Here is a 15,596-nt window from a genome sequence, read left to right as displayed (position 1 = left end):
AGGCGGGAGTGCTCCAGGGGAGGGGTGTCAGGGCTGCCAGGGGCGGTCGCCTCGCACTCCCTGCCCCGTCCCCACTCACCTCCAGTGGGAGCATGAGGTTAGGGTGCCCTTCTCTATTTCTTTGATTATCTGTTTGGCTTCCACGTGGAGATTGGAAGTTTGACCTTGTTGGGGTGGGGATGTTTGGTCCTCTGAAGGGTGCAGGAGGACTTCTGGGTAAAAAAGGGGCCCTGAAATTGGGGGGTGGGGTGGGAGAAAGTTTTCGTCCCTAGGGCTGAGTTGGTCCTGATACTCTGGGCTGTCTTATGAGACTCCATGGACATCACAAAAATCTTTGTTCCTGGTGGCATCTGTTAAGTACCTAGGTGGCACAGGATCTCGGGAGTTACCCAATCCAAGAGGAACCCAGGCCTCATTTACACACCTCTGGTGACGGGGAGCTCACTGCCTTCTGAAGCAACCCCTTCCATGCAGGGCTGTGCCAGGCCTCTTCCCCAGATGGCACCACAGTCAGCCTCCCTGGCACTTCCTCCTGCCCGTCCCCACCCTGCCCTGCGCTCTCAGCACATGTCCAAGCCCGAGTCTTCCTGACAGTCTCCCATCTGTTGCCTGCTCCGGGCTGCCCCGCTCCCGTCCGCCCTCCCCCACCAACCCGAGTGAACGCTGGGGACTGCACATCTGACCATCTTCCTCTTCTGCTCTAAAGCCTGCACTGGCTCCCTGTCGTCTCCAGGAGATGTCCGGCTGCTCACAGGACATCTGAGGTCCTTCCTGTAGAGGCCCAGTGAGCTTCTGCACACTCACCTCACCCCACCTACTCCAGCCATTCTCTGGCTCCAGCCTCTGGCCACACCAGTCTCTCCATTCTCAGAACGGACAGGGGTCTTTCTGTCGGCCAAGGCTCCAGGCCTGAGCATGTGGGGCTCTTTCTGCTGGGAGCTCCCAAACCTCCTTTCCTTAGCCTTTGAGACCCAACTCAGATGTCCCCTCCTCTGGGAAAGTCTCTTGCCTTCTCCTCTAGGGGGGCAAGTCCCTGGCTACACCTCCTGAATGCCCACCGCCCCCTTCCTTGCACTCTGCGTTGCCACTGACAGTTGATGTGTCTCTCTCTGCCCACCTGTGAACTCCTGAGGTCAGTGGCCAAGACTTTTTATCACCAGATCCCAGTGCCCGGAGCAGGTGGGTGACAAGAGGCCCTCAGCAGACACTTTATATAAAGCATTAAGCACAATATCTGGTATATTGTGAGCTTCAAATAAATAGAAGCCACTGTTATTAATAGTTAACAATAGAGTTATTATCCTTATAGCTATCCAATACGGTATCATTTAATAGATGAGAAAACTAAAGCAAGAAGAGGGGAAACGACTGCCCAAACTCACAGCTGGGAGCCATGCCACTAGAAGCAGTTTTTCTCCATCATGTCGCCCTGCCTTCCTAACTGGGCGGACAAGCCCATTTATCCATCCATTCAGGAAATGTTTATACACACCTACTGAGTACCAGGCCCGGTGTGAAGGCTACAGATACAGATGAGACCCTGCCCTCACGGAAGGTATTGTTTCCCGGGGAAGAGAGATTAACTAAGCACGCACACGAATGCATATATAAATCATAAAGCGTGCTCTGTGGTATGAAGGAAAAAATCAGGGGGCTGTAAAACCGTGATTTGGCCTGGGGTGACCCAGATGGGGAAGCTCTAGCTAATCTGGTTAACTCTTTGCTGTCCGGGGCAGCTAGAGACCACCCCTCCAGACCTGGAAGAGGGGGCCGGATGCAGCCCCCTGGCACCGCCCACTCCAGCACTGGCTTTCCAAGTCTCCCCCCTCCACCCCGCCATCTCTTTGAAGACTGTCCCTTTACAACTGCCCTTTCCACTGAAGGATTCAGACACAAATTGTACTTTAAATTCAATATCGGTCATTAATATTTCATGATTACAAAACGTTAAAGATAATGTCAGTGGAAGGAGCGTCTGCATGGGCAGAATGGATGACTCAGAAGTTTGGGGAGGGGGGAGCCGGCATTCTAAGTGGTTCGGGAGTCTTTGAGGTAATCCGGTGTGACAGGTGGCTGCTCCCGGCTGAGTGCCGCATCCTCCGAGGTGCTGGCAAAGCTCAGCTGCTGTGTATAAATATTTCCCCTCTGATTCTTGTCACCTCATGTTTGTTACACCCGGAGCAGGCGGGGCACCGTGACCCCACCACCATCCCCTGTTTCTGAGGAAGCCAAATGGATGCTTCAGCAGGAAGGCACGGGTGTTGCACTTGGGGTCCCGGCTGGCTGCTGGGAGCCCTGGCCCTGCATGGACTTGCTCTGTGACTTTGGGGCCATCGCTGTTCCTTCCTGAGCCTCTATTTCCTTGGCTGTAAAGTGGGGATAATAATTTGTCCTTGTCTCACAGAGATGGCAAGAAGCCGGAGTGGGTGGATTATTTGTGACACTCCTGGCTTCGTGCCTGGCACCAAAGACATATGACTTGAGGGGCATCTGGGTGACAGCGGGCTGTGCAGTCAGACAGGCTTGCGCCGGGAATTTGGACAAATGACTTCACCTCTCTGAGTCTTAGTTTCCTCATCCACACACTGGGGATAACGGCAGAATCAACACCTGATAGGTGGGACGATTCAATGAGCACAGCATTGTAAAGTGCCTGGCACAGAGCTGGTGCTTAAGCCAAGTGCACAGAGTCAAGATCGATAGATACCATTAACTGAGAGCTAAGTACTAGGCTAAGTTCTTTCCATGTATTATCCTATTTAATCCTCCCACCAGCACTGTGAAGTGGGAACCTTTCATTATCCCATTGATTAATATCCTCGGTGAGGGTTGGGCAGGGGTTGTGAATTGCAGCTCAGAGGGGAGTGATCTCTAGCCCAGTGACCAGTCCCTTCCTTGCAGAGACTCATCTCCTTCCCCAGCTCAATTGCTGGGGAGGGTTGGGGCTTGGGGTGGGGTCCCGAGAGCAGAGTACCAGGAAAAGGGAGGCCACATAGCAAAGCTGTGGAGGAAACCGGGAACACTTGGTCCAAATCCCGGTTCTGCCACCGCACGTCCTTGGACAAATCTCCTAATGATCTGAGCCTCGATTTTCCCATCAGTAAAATGGGTGCTGCTCTGTAACAGATCATGATCAATAAAGTACGTGCTAGAAAGCATGGAGCTCAGTAGCTATTAGGTAAACATTGTAAAATGTTTGTGGGGGACAGTCCCCCGGACACGCTCTCTCCTGTGAAACGGCAGCACTGCAGACTTCGTATGTGGCTCTAGCTGCTTTCTGAAAGAGACTCACTGGGTAGAAGCACAATGCTTAACCCCAGAACGGCCTTGCTAGTGGTGGGCCTTTGGGTGGTGTGACAGCTGGTAGAGGAGATGTATCTGGGGGTAGGGAGAGGAGGCATCTCTGCCCAGCAGCTGGGCCAGTCCTCATGGTTGCCCAAGGGGCAGGTTCAGGGAGGTAAGGAGGGGGAGCTGTCTTCTTTCCAGTCTAGCCACCACTTCCTCTCCAGCCACCTTTGTTATCTCCCTTTCATGCGGTGGAGAAGTGGATTCAAAGGCTCGGGAGCTGCAGGCCCTGAGGTTTGAGCCAGCTTTGTATTTTCTTTTAAACCGAATTTGAAAGAGACGAAGGGAACTTCAGCCTAGGGACTTCCTTGGCTGGAATGGGCTGGTGGGGCCTGGGAAGTGGGAGGCACCAGCAGGAGGAGGAGGAGGAGGAGGAGGAGGAGGAGGAGGAGGAGGAAGGCCACCAGGAGGCCTCAAAGGGGCAGGAGGGGCTTGGGGCTGAGGTATGCAGAGGGGAGTTTGAATGGCACCCACCCCACCCAAGGCTCAGAGACTCTGAGTATTCCTGTTGTCACCACTGCTTCCTGGAGGTTTGCTGGCTCCTGAGACCTGGAGAGCTGACAGGGCGGGGGAGCTTGCAGAGCAGGTCCAGGCAGGGGCAGTGGCAGCATTGCTTTGGTTGTGGAGGAGGCCTAGAACTGCCCTCTCCCCACTCCCGGGGTGCCGTGACCCTCCACGCTCTTAGCTCCTCACCTCCACGGCCTGACTTGTCTGGACCCCATGTCCCAGGGCCCCCTCTTTCTCTCTCAGCTCACACTCCTCCCCAGCTGCGCCAAATTGCATGTCTCTCACACACACACACACACTTCCAGAAACTCAGGCCAAGCACCTTGGAGTCATTGACCCCTCTCTATCTCTCCTCTGTACCATCCCATCAGCAGGTCCTGTGGGCTCTGTCTTCAGCCTGTCTCCCAAAGCTGACCACGTCTCACCATTAACATGGCTAATCATCCTGGGCCAGGCCACTGTCTCATCTTCTGGGCACTGTCGCATGTAACTTCTGGCTGAGCCCCTGTTCCCCCTCCACGCCCCCGCCCCTCCTCAGAGCTCCCAGTCTATTCGCAATGCAGCAGCCAGAGGTATCATGTCAAGCAACCTCCCTCCTCTACTCAACACCCCCCAGTGACTCCCACCTCATTTGGAGTCAAGTCCAAAAACCTTGCAATGGCTGACCACTTTGCCCCTCACCAACCACACTGTTCTCCTTGCTGTTCCTCCAACGCTAGGCAAACTACTACCTCAGGCCCTTTGCACTGGCTGTTCCCTCTCCTTGGAACACTCTTCCCTCTGACGGCGGCATGACTCCCTCACTTTACTGAGCTCTCTGTTGAAATGTCTCCTTTTCAGAGAGGCCTTCCCCTAAGAGAAACAATCCCCTCCCGATCCCCTTCCTCTGCTTTCTTCTTTCCCAGTTTCTTGTTAGCACTTAGCATCAGCTGACATGAGTACACCCTTTCTCTCAGTTTGTTGATGGTCTAGCTCTACCCCATGGAGAAAGGAGTTTTTCTATCTTGTTCAGGGCTGTATCCCCAGCCTCTAAAAAAGGGATTGGTGTGTAGCAGGTGCTCAATAAATGCTGAGGTAAGAAAGCCAGACCCGAGACTGGCCCTGATTTTTTGGCTTGGGAACCTTCCCAGATCTTTGTTCCTGCGGGTCAGCTTCTGCTGACCACTGCCCCACCCCAGCTTTGCCCAGTTTCTTACTCTTTGTCCCGCCCCCAGCCTTTGGCCCCTCCTCCCTGGGCTTTGCCCCGCCCCAGCTCCACCCCTCAGTCATCGCCCCTCCCCCCCATATTCGCCCCGCCCCCTGGCTCACCCGCCTCCATGGCCAGCACAGTGATGTTGTGCCAGCCGGCAGTCTCTCGGTCCAGCCCCTTGCCGGTTACGATGGCGCCCGTGTCCGCATCGATATCAAAAATCTGGTCCAGATCCGAGTCGCGGTCAATGGCGTACCTGAGGGAGGCAGGGCGGGGCTGATTGAAGGTGCCCTGGCGCCAGTGGAGCCTGTGCCCGTGTCCCTCCACCCTACCCGCAAAGAGGAACCACCTGCCTGGGAGACACAAGAAGCAGAGGAGTGGAAATGGATCTGAGTTTGCATCTCAGCTGCACTGGGTACCTGCCATGTGACCATGGGCAACCCTCAAGCTTTCTGAGCCTCAGTTTCCTCAGCTGGGTAATGGGGCTAATGATTTGCGTCCCACGGTCTTTGTGAGGGCTGGAAGAAGGCAAAGGGCCCAGCATAGAGTTAGCACTCGCGGGATGTTTGATTCTTATCTTTCCGTAAGAGGTGACCCTAGAGCTGGGCTTGAGAAAGGGACAGGACGGCATTCCAGGCAGGGGGAACAGAAGCTGCAAAGGGCGGGTGAGAACCGTACGGGTGAGAATTACTTAGGGAATGGCAAATGGTGCAAAAACGGCCAGAACTGGGAAGTGGGGAGGAGGAGGCATCAGAACAGGCAGAGTGCAGAATTCAGGGGGCTGAGTGTCCTGGGGCGCCAAGGGGGATTTTGAGCAGGAGAGAGTGGGTCGGCTCTGTAGCTCTGAGGCTCTCCGGAGGCCCCAGACAGGGCACACGGGCTGAGCGGAGGCGGCGGGAAGGGATCTGGGGGGATGGCCGCCGGCCCCTCCCAGCCAGCGTAGCACGCCCGTGCTAATCTGCGGCTTTTTAGTTGCCGCGTGAAAAGGCCCTTTGTTCCGCCTTCTTCCCCGGCCTTTGTGCGGCTGCTCCAGGCCTGAAAGGCCCGTGTCCAACACATGTCTCGGGCGGCGGCGGCCCAGAGAGGCTCCGCCAACTCTGCCCGCCGCTTCCCGGCGCTGATAATGCGGGAGGGGGTTGCCGCCAGGCTGCGCGGCCGACGAAGGCCCCTAATGCCTAGCAAGGGCTCTTTGTGAAGCGGGGACAAAGGAGCGTGGTGGGGCGGGGGCTCCGCCCCAGCGGGGCGCCCCTCCCCGCTTCCACCAGCAGAAGGAAAGGGGCCCTTCCCCCATCTTCCAGAGCAGGGAAACTGAGGATACCAGAAACACCCTCTGTGGGAACCCGAAGCCCTGAGATGACCCTTCAGTGGGGCCTTGGCTGCATTACCAAACCTCTCTGGGCCTCAGTTTCCTCATCTGTTGAATGGGGATAATGATGTCCAGTGGGACTGCACAGATCTGGGAGCAGCTGGAGCTGGCTTTGAATCCTCTGCTTCTTATTCCACCTGTGTGACCTTGGACAAGTCACTGGACCTCTTTGGCCTCTGTTTGGTTGTCTGGAAAATAGGGTGATTCATACTCACCTCACACTGGTGTGGGTTAGAGGAGGTAATTCATGGAACTGGGCAGAGGTGACAGCCCTTATTCTTTTCATATTCACTGTTGTAGTGGAAGTGGAGGCTCGTGTCAAACTGAAAAGGCCTGGGCACGTGGGTGTAGTGGGCATTACAGCCCATCTCCTGAGTCCCTAGTTTATTGCCCCTTCCTGTCCCTAAGCTGCTAAGCCTATATTCTCCTTGGCCCTGATCAGCCTGGGTCCTCCTGACCTGGGTGAAAGTGTGTGGGGAGGTTCAGATCCAAGATGACAATTCCTCTCACCGGTATAGCACTTAGCAGTTTGTAGCTTACTTTTCCTCCAGCCATCCCTCCCTTCGTTCCTTTATGCCTAAACATTAACTGAGTGCCTTCTCTGTGCTGCTGTGTGCTAAGCCCTGGGGATAAAATGGCAAACAAGACAGACGACGTCCCTCCCTGCCTGGCATCTTGTGAGGCTGATGTGATCTCACCCCATTTTGCAGATGGAGACACTGAGGCTCAGAGAGGAAACTTGCCAAGCTTAGGGCTGCCAAGTATGGTTGTGCAGGTTGTGTCCTGCACAGAGTTACCAGGCTGAAGAGGGGAAGTGGGGGTGAAGTCCAGCCAGTGTTCTGCTTGCCCAGCCATGTGTCCTAGCCCAGGGAGCATCTTCTCAAAAGGCGACTTTTTTCTTATTTACGAAAGGTGCCATACGGGCTAGTGATAACCCTGCCCAAGGTTGCACAGGGACTGTCACAGAATTGGAATCTGTACCCCAATATGGGCCTCTACACCCAGAGTTCTTTCTAGCGCATTGAACCATCCAAAGTGGCAATGCATGGAGTCTCAGGTTGCCTTTGCCCCAAGCCTGGCCTGTCGGATGTTTGGGTCCAAAGGAGGTAGAACCAGACTCTGAGTAGTGTCAGCTCAGCTGGAAGGAACCGTGGAGACCTCCTCCTGATTTTACAGGTGGGAGAAGTGAGTCCAGAAGAGAGTCAGGGGCATGACATAGCCTGGGGCTCCTGATCACCTGGTCAGGGCTGGGCGTGAGGCCGGGCTGGTGGGAGGATGCCCACCGCCTTCTTGTTTCTCCTCCCCTCTCGGCTCAGACCTGTTTGCTCTCTTCTCCCTCCTCCTCGTCCTCCTCCTCCCACTTATTCTTTTTTGTTCCCTCCTGGAGGGGAAGGGGGGGCTGGAATCTAAGTGGAGGCAGCTGTTCCCAAGGCCATGGGGCGGGAGCCGCGGGGAGCCTCCATTAACCAGCTAAAGACTTGGGGCTGCAGGTCAGTGTGGCTGCTGAGCCCAGGTGGCTTTGTTCCAGCTCAGGGAGCCAGTGAGTGACTGGGAGGGAGGGGTAGAGGGCGTGGTGTGTGGCAAGGAGTGTGGCCTGGCAGACGTGGGGGCGGCGGGGGATGCTCGTGTACCCCTCACGTGTAGGTGCAAGAGTTGTGTGTCTGTGTTGTGGGTGGAAACTGTGTGTGACACTGTGTTGCAGTTGGAAGGTACAACAGGCAGCCGCTCAGCCCTGGGTCTGGCTCCTCGATGTCCCCGGACAAGTCACTTCATCTTTGAGCCTTAATTTTCAGCAAAATGGAACCGATTTTACTCCCACCTTGCAAGTGGTTGGGAGGATTAAGTGCCTAGCTAGGGGATAGGTGCCTAGTTGGGTTCCAGGAAAATGACTCCCTGAGTGAGAACTATTGTTATTCTAATGAGCGTTCCGAAATGTCTGGTAAGGGGGACACAGGTGACCCTTCAACCAACCCAGTGTGTGGTCTGCGTGCCTGGGGGTGGGAGGCACCATGTATGGACATGGCAGCATTGCCAGCGGTCTGAGAAGGACAGGAGGCATCTGTGGTCTAGAAGGTTCTGCTCAGTTCTCACTGTCCTACTTCTCATTTGGTCAGCCAGGATCTGGAGGGCAGGAAGGGGAACAGCAGCAGGTGTGGGTAGAAGAGTGCAGTGACAGAGTGTGGGTATGTGTCTGCTAGTGTGTGTGTGCGTGTGCACATGTGCAAAGAAAGCCTGGGAATGACAGGAGTGCAGATCTGGTGGCCATCTGGCTAGGTTTGAAACCTAGCTGTGTGACCCTGAGCAAGTCACTCAACCTCTCTGGTCTTTGGTTCCCTCTTAGAAATGGCGCTAATAATAATACCTACCTCACAGGGTGGTTGTGAGGATTAGACAAGTACTACCAATAAAACACCAATAAAACACTTTTAACAGCGCTGGGCACCTACCACATGACGTATGGATTAGCTCTTATTTTCATTTGCTCAGCAAGACTTTGTGACAGGCCTGTGTAAGGGCTTCACATGCACGAGCTCCTCCAGTCCTTGCAGATAACCGTCATCACTGCCGCTGCCATTTTACACATGAGGAAACTGAGGCTCAGAGAAGCCAGGTGCCTTGCCTTGGGTCAAAAGGGCTGGTTAGTGGCAGAGCCAAATTCCCAAGCCACGTCTGTCTGTCCAGATTTCCAGATCTAACTAAGAGCACCCTCCTCAGGACCAGCCAGGTATACCTGTGGGTGCTCCCACACCCTGGGAACAGCACAAAACACTGCTGTTGTCAAGGTCAGGGTGAGAGAAGTGGGGAGGGTACTTCTTCCTGCCTTGAGTGCCCATGTGGGTTTTCTCCACATAAATATGTGCATATATAGCTCACACAGGCATGGTAAATATGAAAGTCTGCAGATTCATGTGTATCCAGGCTGCCCGGTGCTCCTGTGTCCGGGCTCGTGTACGTACACGTGTACACGCAGCAGGCTGAATGATGCGGCCCCCACCTGAGCTACTAGTGGGGGAAACTCTTCAGATGCAAAAGGGGCTGCTCCCCTGACCCAGGGATTCTTCTCTGCTCACCCCATTCTGTCTTCGACTCTTTCCCCTCCCCCTAACCCTTTTAAAGCACACACTCAAAGCCTGCACCTGACACCTAGAAATTTGTGTGTGGTTAGTTCTGGTTGCAGAATGAAGGGGAGAAACAGGTGTACAGAGCACCGAGGAAAATGGTAATGTTCATTTCCTGAGGACCTGTTATGTACCAAACACTTAATCCTCCCTCCAATCCCAGGACCACCGAGCATAGAACCTGGTCCATGATAGACATTTAGTACCTATTTTTTTGAATAAATGAATGAGGCAAGAACTACCATGACACCCATTTTAGAGATGGGAAAACTGAGGCTTGGAGTGGGTGCAGTGATTTTCCCACAATTCTACAACTGAGCTAGGATTCATGATTCTAAAGTGCATGTACTTTCTGCTGCACCCCACTGTGGACTGCTGGGAGGAAATGAAGTGTTCGCTCTCTCTCTGGTCCGGTGTGGGCTTTCCTGTTTTTGGCATTCAAGGAAGACTCATGAGGGGGCTGGGGCTGGGCTGATAAACAGCTGGTCTATCTGCAAGGCTGCCTAATCCAGACATGGGCCCATCTGAGCCCTCTCCTCCTCCTCTCAAAAGCCTTCCAAGACTTCCCACTGCCTAGGGATAAAGTCCCACACCTTCATCTGACATTCAAGGCCCTTCACAGCTTGTCCCCAAGTGCCCCCCTGACCTCATCTCCAGCCCACCCACCTCAAGTGAGCTCATCCAGCTGACCTCCCTGCCCCTGAACTTAACCTCCTGGCTCTATGATTCTGTTCCTGCCACCAGGCCCTCACTATCACTCCACCCTGGAGTGCTGTCCTCCCATTCCAACCTCGTCCTCTTCATCCTTGCTTGGGGGCCATCCCTCCTTGGTGCCCAGAGTCCTTGCCCCTGCTTGGAGCTCCTTAGTCCTTAGCCCCTGCCTCAGCCCACTCAGGCTTAGGTCTGTCACTAGATTCACTCACACGGGGCCCCAGCCTTCCCATCGCCCCCATCTGACTCTCTGGGCCTCACGCACAGGGAAGGGCACAGTGTAAGGTTGGAAATAGTTCTAACTAAAAAGAGAGTCAGAAGCCGGAGTGAAATGGCAGGAGGCTGGACTCAAGAAGCAGACAATCATGGGTTAAATCTCATCCCTTCCCCTTTCAGGCCGAGTGACACTGGGAGAGTCACTTCTCCTCTCAGACCCTCAGTTTCTTCATCTGTAGAATGAGTTAACATTCTGAGGGCCAAACGCCACAGTATGAGGCATCTTCCACTCTCTCCAGTGCAGCGACTCAGAAAAATCACTCTGTACATCTGTATTTCTGTATTTCCCAGGTGCCTACTATGCTAGGCAAAATCTCCCAGGATACCACTTCATTTCCAGGAACGCACTAAGCTTGTTCCTGCCTCTGGACCTTTGCACTTGCTGTTCCTTCTACCTGGAAAGCGCTTCCCCACATCTTTGTTTGGTTGGCTCTCTCCTGATCATTCTGATGTGAACTCATTTGCCAGCTCCTTGACAACTTAAGCCAAAGTAGCCCCCTGTGGCCCCAATCCTCCTTATCCCATTACACAGTAGTCTATTTTCTTCATAGCTCTTATCAGCAATGATCCCTTTTAACCATTTGTTGATGTGTCTCAACAGCTACTTGTTGACTGTCTGCCCCCGGCCCCAACCGCCCGCAAACTCCATGAGGGGAGGGACTGGGTCTTATCACCGTTGCCCCATTTCCTGGATCAGTGGCTGACATGACATGACTCAATGCGTAGGTGCTGACTGAGTCTAGGACCTTTGGAACTGAGGGAGCTGGAATATAAGCCGGGCTCTGGGCCGCACATGTGGCCTGTGAGGACCCCTTCTCTGGCCTCCCATTTCCAAGTCTGTCCCCTATGGACTGGGTGCTCCTCTCCAGCTCTGCCCTTGGCTGAGTCATCTCAGGCCTGGCTCAGGGCTGGGCATGGAGGAGGAGTTGGGTAAATGTTTGTCGTATGAAATTGGACCTGTCTGAAGCTCCTCACCGCCCCCACATCTGAGGGGCCCCAGGGAAGAGGCAGCAAAGAGAGATGAAAGGAGGTGAGAGCAGGTTTCCAAGTTGGCCCTTTCAGTGCAGATAAAAGCAGGGGGGGAAGGGAAGTCAACGGAGGGTGGGAGGGAGAGGACTGAGAGGGGGTGTGGAGAGCGGTACTGGAGAGGAGGGGGCCAGGCAGACTGAAGCAGGGACCTGGGGGGCAGGGGTGAGGCTCCTACTGCTGGTTCTTAACTCCTCCCCTCCCTGGGCCTGAGTTTCCTGCCAAACATGGGTGATAATGCCCTCCTGGGAGAGGTCTGGGCTGAGCCAAAGGCTGATGGGGATGTTTAAAGACTGTACCTACCAGTAGCAGGGATGGGAGGGCGGTGGAGGAGTTCAGAGGCAGTGGAGGGCAGTTTTGGCCTTGAGAAGGGTGGAGGCAACCCAGGAGGCATTCTGGACCTCTGGACCAGTCTGAGCCCCTTGGCCTACCTTTGAGGCCTGCCAGACTTCTCTCACTAGCTCATCTCCCTCCGCCTCCTGTGGCTATCACAGTCTACTCTTTTCCAGGCACACCTACCACTCCCCTGCCTCCATACGCCTGCACCCGGGAATGGCCTTCTCTTCATAGTTATACCTGACCAGGCTCAGGTACCCAGCTTAGTTCAATTCCTGCCTCCTCTAAGAAGTCTTTCTAGACCCCTGAGGGTAGCTCCTAGTCTGGAAGCGCATGGGTAGTTAAGCAGGATGGCATCTTTGTGTCCTCACCTCGGGTTGCCATGCAAGGTTGCACAGCCTGTGCACTGCACAAATCTGAGCCATTCACACGGATGATGGTGGGAATGTTACGCATCTGGAGTTATGTGATGCAGAGATCCTCAAAGCAACATCCCTTCCCTCTTTCTCCAATGCTCAGCACAGAGCTGGGCACATTGTTGCCTGAGGGATCATTCACTGACTATATAACAGGGGTTTTAGGGAATAAGCAGGAAGCTCCAGGCTCTTTTTCCCATCCATCCAACAATGGCCATCCGCCCCACCCCGACCTTCTCCTCTGGATCACTTTCTATCTGACATTCTTCCAACCTGGGCCACGGTCGGGGACTCCCTAACCGCTGCAGCTCTCAAACCCTTCCTGGGACACCGACAGTACCGCAGCATCCCCTCCCCTCCACCCACCTGCCCCGCTCCCTGCTCTGCCTCTCTCTCTGTGTCTGATTCTATTTCTTCCCCTTTCTGGCTTTCTCTCCAAGTCTCCTCTCTCTGTTCCTACAGTGCCAGGTAGGTCCCTCTGTCCTTTAGTTACTCCTGCCCTCTTTCCACCGGCTCTCCTCCTTCTCTGGTCACTTCCTCTCATTGTTGGTCTCGCTACCCCTCCATGAGTCTCTTTTCTCAGTCTCTCTCTGATTTTACATGTCATTCATTCACCATGCGTCAGGGAGTGTCCACCGAGCGCTAGGCAGTGGGTGAGGTGCTGAGGATACAGCCGTGAACACAGACATGCATCCCTACCCTCCTGGTGCTTATCTTTTAGGGGGAGGGACAAACGAAGTCATCAGGAAAATGGGTAGCAGGTTAGCTGGTGATGAAGGACAAAGGAAAATGGATACGAAGTGTGGGGACAGGCTGGGGTGGGGTTGACATTTTAGAAAGAGTGGTTGGGGAAGGTTGCACTGAGAAGGTGATGCTTGAGGAAAGTCCTGGAGGAAGTGAGAGGACCAACCATGGGGATATTAAGGGGGAGAACATTCCAGGCAAAGCGATCAGGAGCTGCCAAGGCCCTGGGGTAGAGGCGGGCTGGGTGTATCTGTGGAGCTGGGCGGAGGCCAGTGTGGCTTAGCAGAGTGAACCAGGGAAGGAGGGTAGTGGGAGGTGGTGTCTGAGAGGTTACAGTGAGGCCACACCGCATAGGGTCTGGGGGGCATTGTGAGGGTCTGGGCTTTTATCCTGAGCCCGAGAGGTGCCTTTGGAGGGCTTTGAGCAGAGGAGGGCCACGCTCTGATTTACATTTGGATGGGATCAGTCTAGCTCCTGTGCCCATTCTAGATTGAAGAGGGGTGAGGACAGAAGCAGGGAGTCCAGCGAGGAGGCAGTAATCCAGGCAGGAGAAAGAGGTGGCTTGGACCAGGGTGGCGGAGGAGGTGAGAAATGGCCCGATTCTGCTGATGTTTTTAAAGCAGAGATGACAGGGGTTGCTGATGGAGGGAGATGTGAGAGAAAAACAGAACTCGAGGATGGTTTTCAACATTTTTGACCTGAAAAGCTGAAAGGATGAAATTATCTTTTTTTTTGGTGGAGGACTGAGCTTGAGCCCAGGTCACTGTGCTGTGTCTGTCACACCTGGTTCTCTCTCCTTATCCTGGGTCCCTTGTCTCTCTGCGACTGTTCTCTAACCTGTTTGCTTTGTCTCCTTGGCTCCCGGCCTGTTTCTCTCCATCTCTGTGTCCATCTCTCTCTCTCCCCTCCCCCCACACCATCTTTTCCCCCTCCCCTCCCCGCCCTGCCCCCTCCCCCACTGCCCGCCGTCTGTCCGAGGGCGCTGGCGGGGTAGAAGGCAGCAGGCGTCGGCCCCGGGCGGGGGTCTCACCGGACGGGCCGGTTGGCGGCGTCGGGGTCCCGCGCCGTCACCACGCCGACCAGGGAGCCCACCTGCGCGTCCTCCTGTACCTCCAGGAGGCCGGAGGGCTGCTGGAACTCGGGGGGCTCGTCCACGTCGGTCACGGCCACGCGCACGATCGCCTGGTCGCGGAACGTGCCCAGGTCAGCGAAGCGGGGATCCACGAACTTGTTGAGCGCCTCCAGGACCACGGTGTGCACGGGCTGGGACTCGAAGTCCAGGCGCTGGTGGGGAGGAAGCAGAGGGCCGGTGAGTGGGTTGGGGTCTGCTCAACACCTCCAGGCAGACAGATCCCAAGTCAGGGGGGATGGGCCCCGAGAGGGCAGAGCTGGCCCAAGGTGACAGTTGACTCAGCAGGGGCTCCGGAGTATCAGGCTGTGCCACGGAACCGGCTGTCCAAGACCCAGACCAACCCTCTCTGGTTACAGGTGGAGAAAGTAAGGCCCAGCTGGGGACAGTCTTGTCCAGGGACACAGGGTCAAGTACTGACACCCAGACTTCCTGCTACAGGGCACAGTAGGTTGGGGCATTAATTTATTAATTTACAAAGCACTATGTGCCAGTGTTCTAAACATAGTGGCTCATCTATTTTACAACATCCCAAAGAGGCTTGTATTATTATTATCATCACATTTTACATATAAGGAAATCGAGGCCCAGAAGGCTCTGTAACTTGCCCAAGGTCGGCTCCCAAGTCCCAGGCCCATGAGAGGAAAGGCACTGGATCTGCTGCTCACTGGCTCTGTGTCTGCGGGCAATCTATTTGGCCTCTCTGGGCCTCAGGTGGGAGGGTTAAATGACACGTTCCTGGTATATACCGGTGGCAGCTGCTAATGTGAGTTGAGCCTGATAAGCCTGGCTGCCTTAGAGCTTTCCTCAGAGATCTGGCTAAAGCCATGCTGAGCCCTGCTTCTCATCAGAGAGTGCTAGTGGGTGACCCGCTGATGGACAAGCTCCATGGCTGTATGGGCGCTGGCCTCCTAAGGACAATGCCTTAGAGCAAAGAGAAATTGCACTGGTGGAACCACAGGCGCCTCCGTTACATGGTGGGGGAGCTATCTGAGCAGCAGGGGCCACCTTCCTGGAGACCTGCCCTGTGTGTAGGGACCCTCCTTTCCTCTCAGAACCTCCCATCCCCTGCCCCCTTCTCCAGCAGGAAAAAAAAAAAAAAAGAAGGGCTACCTCCTACCTCCTTCCTCCATCCTGTTGCCTGGGAAATCAGGATGCAGGGAGGCAGGCGCAGGCCTGGCCTGGGAGTGAGCGATGGGCTCTGGAGCCAGGTCATCAATCAGGCGGGGGCTCTGCTCCCTGAGCCAGCACTGACTCCACAGAGGCACCTCGGGCGCCACTGCTGGAGCAGGTGGGAGGGGGGCCCAAGAGCCAGGGAGGAGGAGGGGGTAGGATAGGGGCAGCACTGTGGATGAGAGCAAATGCTGTGCTGGGGTCCCCAGGCTGGGCTTGGGGCCTGATTCTGTTGCTGTGTGATGCTGGGCTTCTCTGG

The 15,596-nt window shown here is 55.1% G+C and overlaps 1 protein-coding gene across 3 annotated transcripts in view; it reads right to left on the bottom strand.

The window, feature by feature from the left end:
- Positions 1 to 15,596, bottom strand: part of CDH22 (cadherin 22) — a 124,166-nt gene that overhangs the window by 16,807 nt on the left and 91,763 nt on the right. For all 3 annotated transcript variants that reach the window (XM_036826857.1, XM_036826856.1, XM_036826858.1), the window contains exons 7-8: positions 14,066 to 14,319; positions 5,161 to 5,297 (exon numbers count right to left, since the gene is read on the bottom strand). In XM_036826857.1, coding sequence (XP_036682752.1) covers positions 5,161 to 5,297; positions 14,066 to 14,319 — 391 coding nt within the window. The remainder of the gene's footprint in view (positions 1 to 5,160; positions 5,298 to 14,065; positions 14,320 to 15,596) is intronic.

The sequence above is a fragment of the Balaenoptera musculus genome, chromosome 15 (assembly GCF_009873245.2).
Source record: "Balaenoptera musculus isolate JJ_BM4_2016_0621 chromosome 15, mBalMus1.pri.v3, whole genome shotgun sequence".
NCBI classification, from domain to species: domain Eukaryota; kingdom Metazoa; phylum Chordata; class Mammalia; order Artiodactyla; family Balaenopteridae; genus Balaenoptera; species Balaenoptera musculus.
The sequence above is the reverse complement of the archived record's forward strand: the minus strand, read 5'-3'. Positions and strand labels throughout refer to the sequence as shown.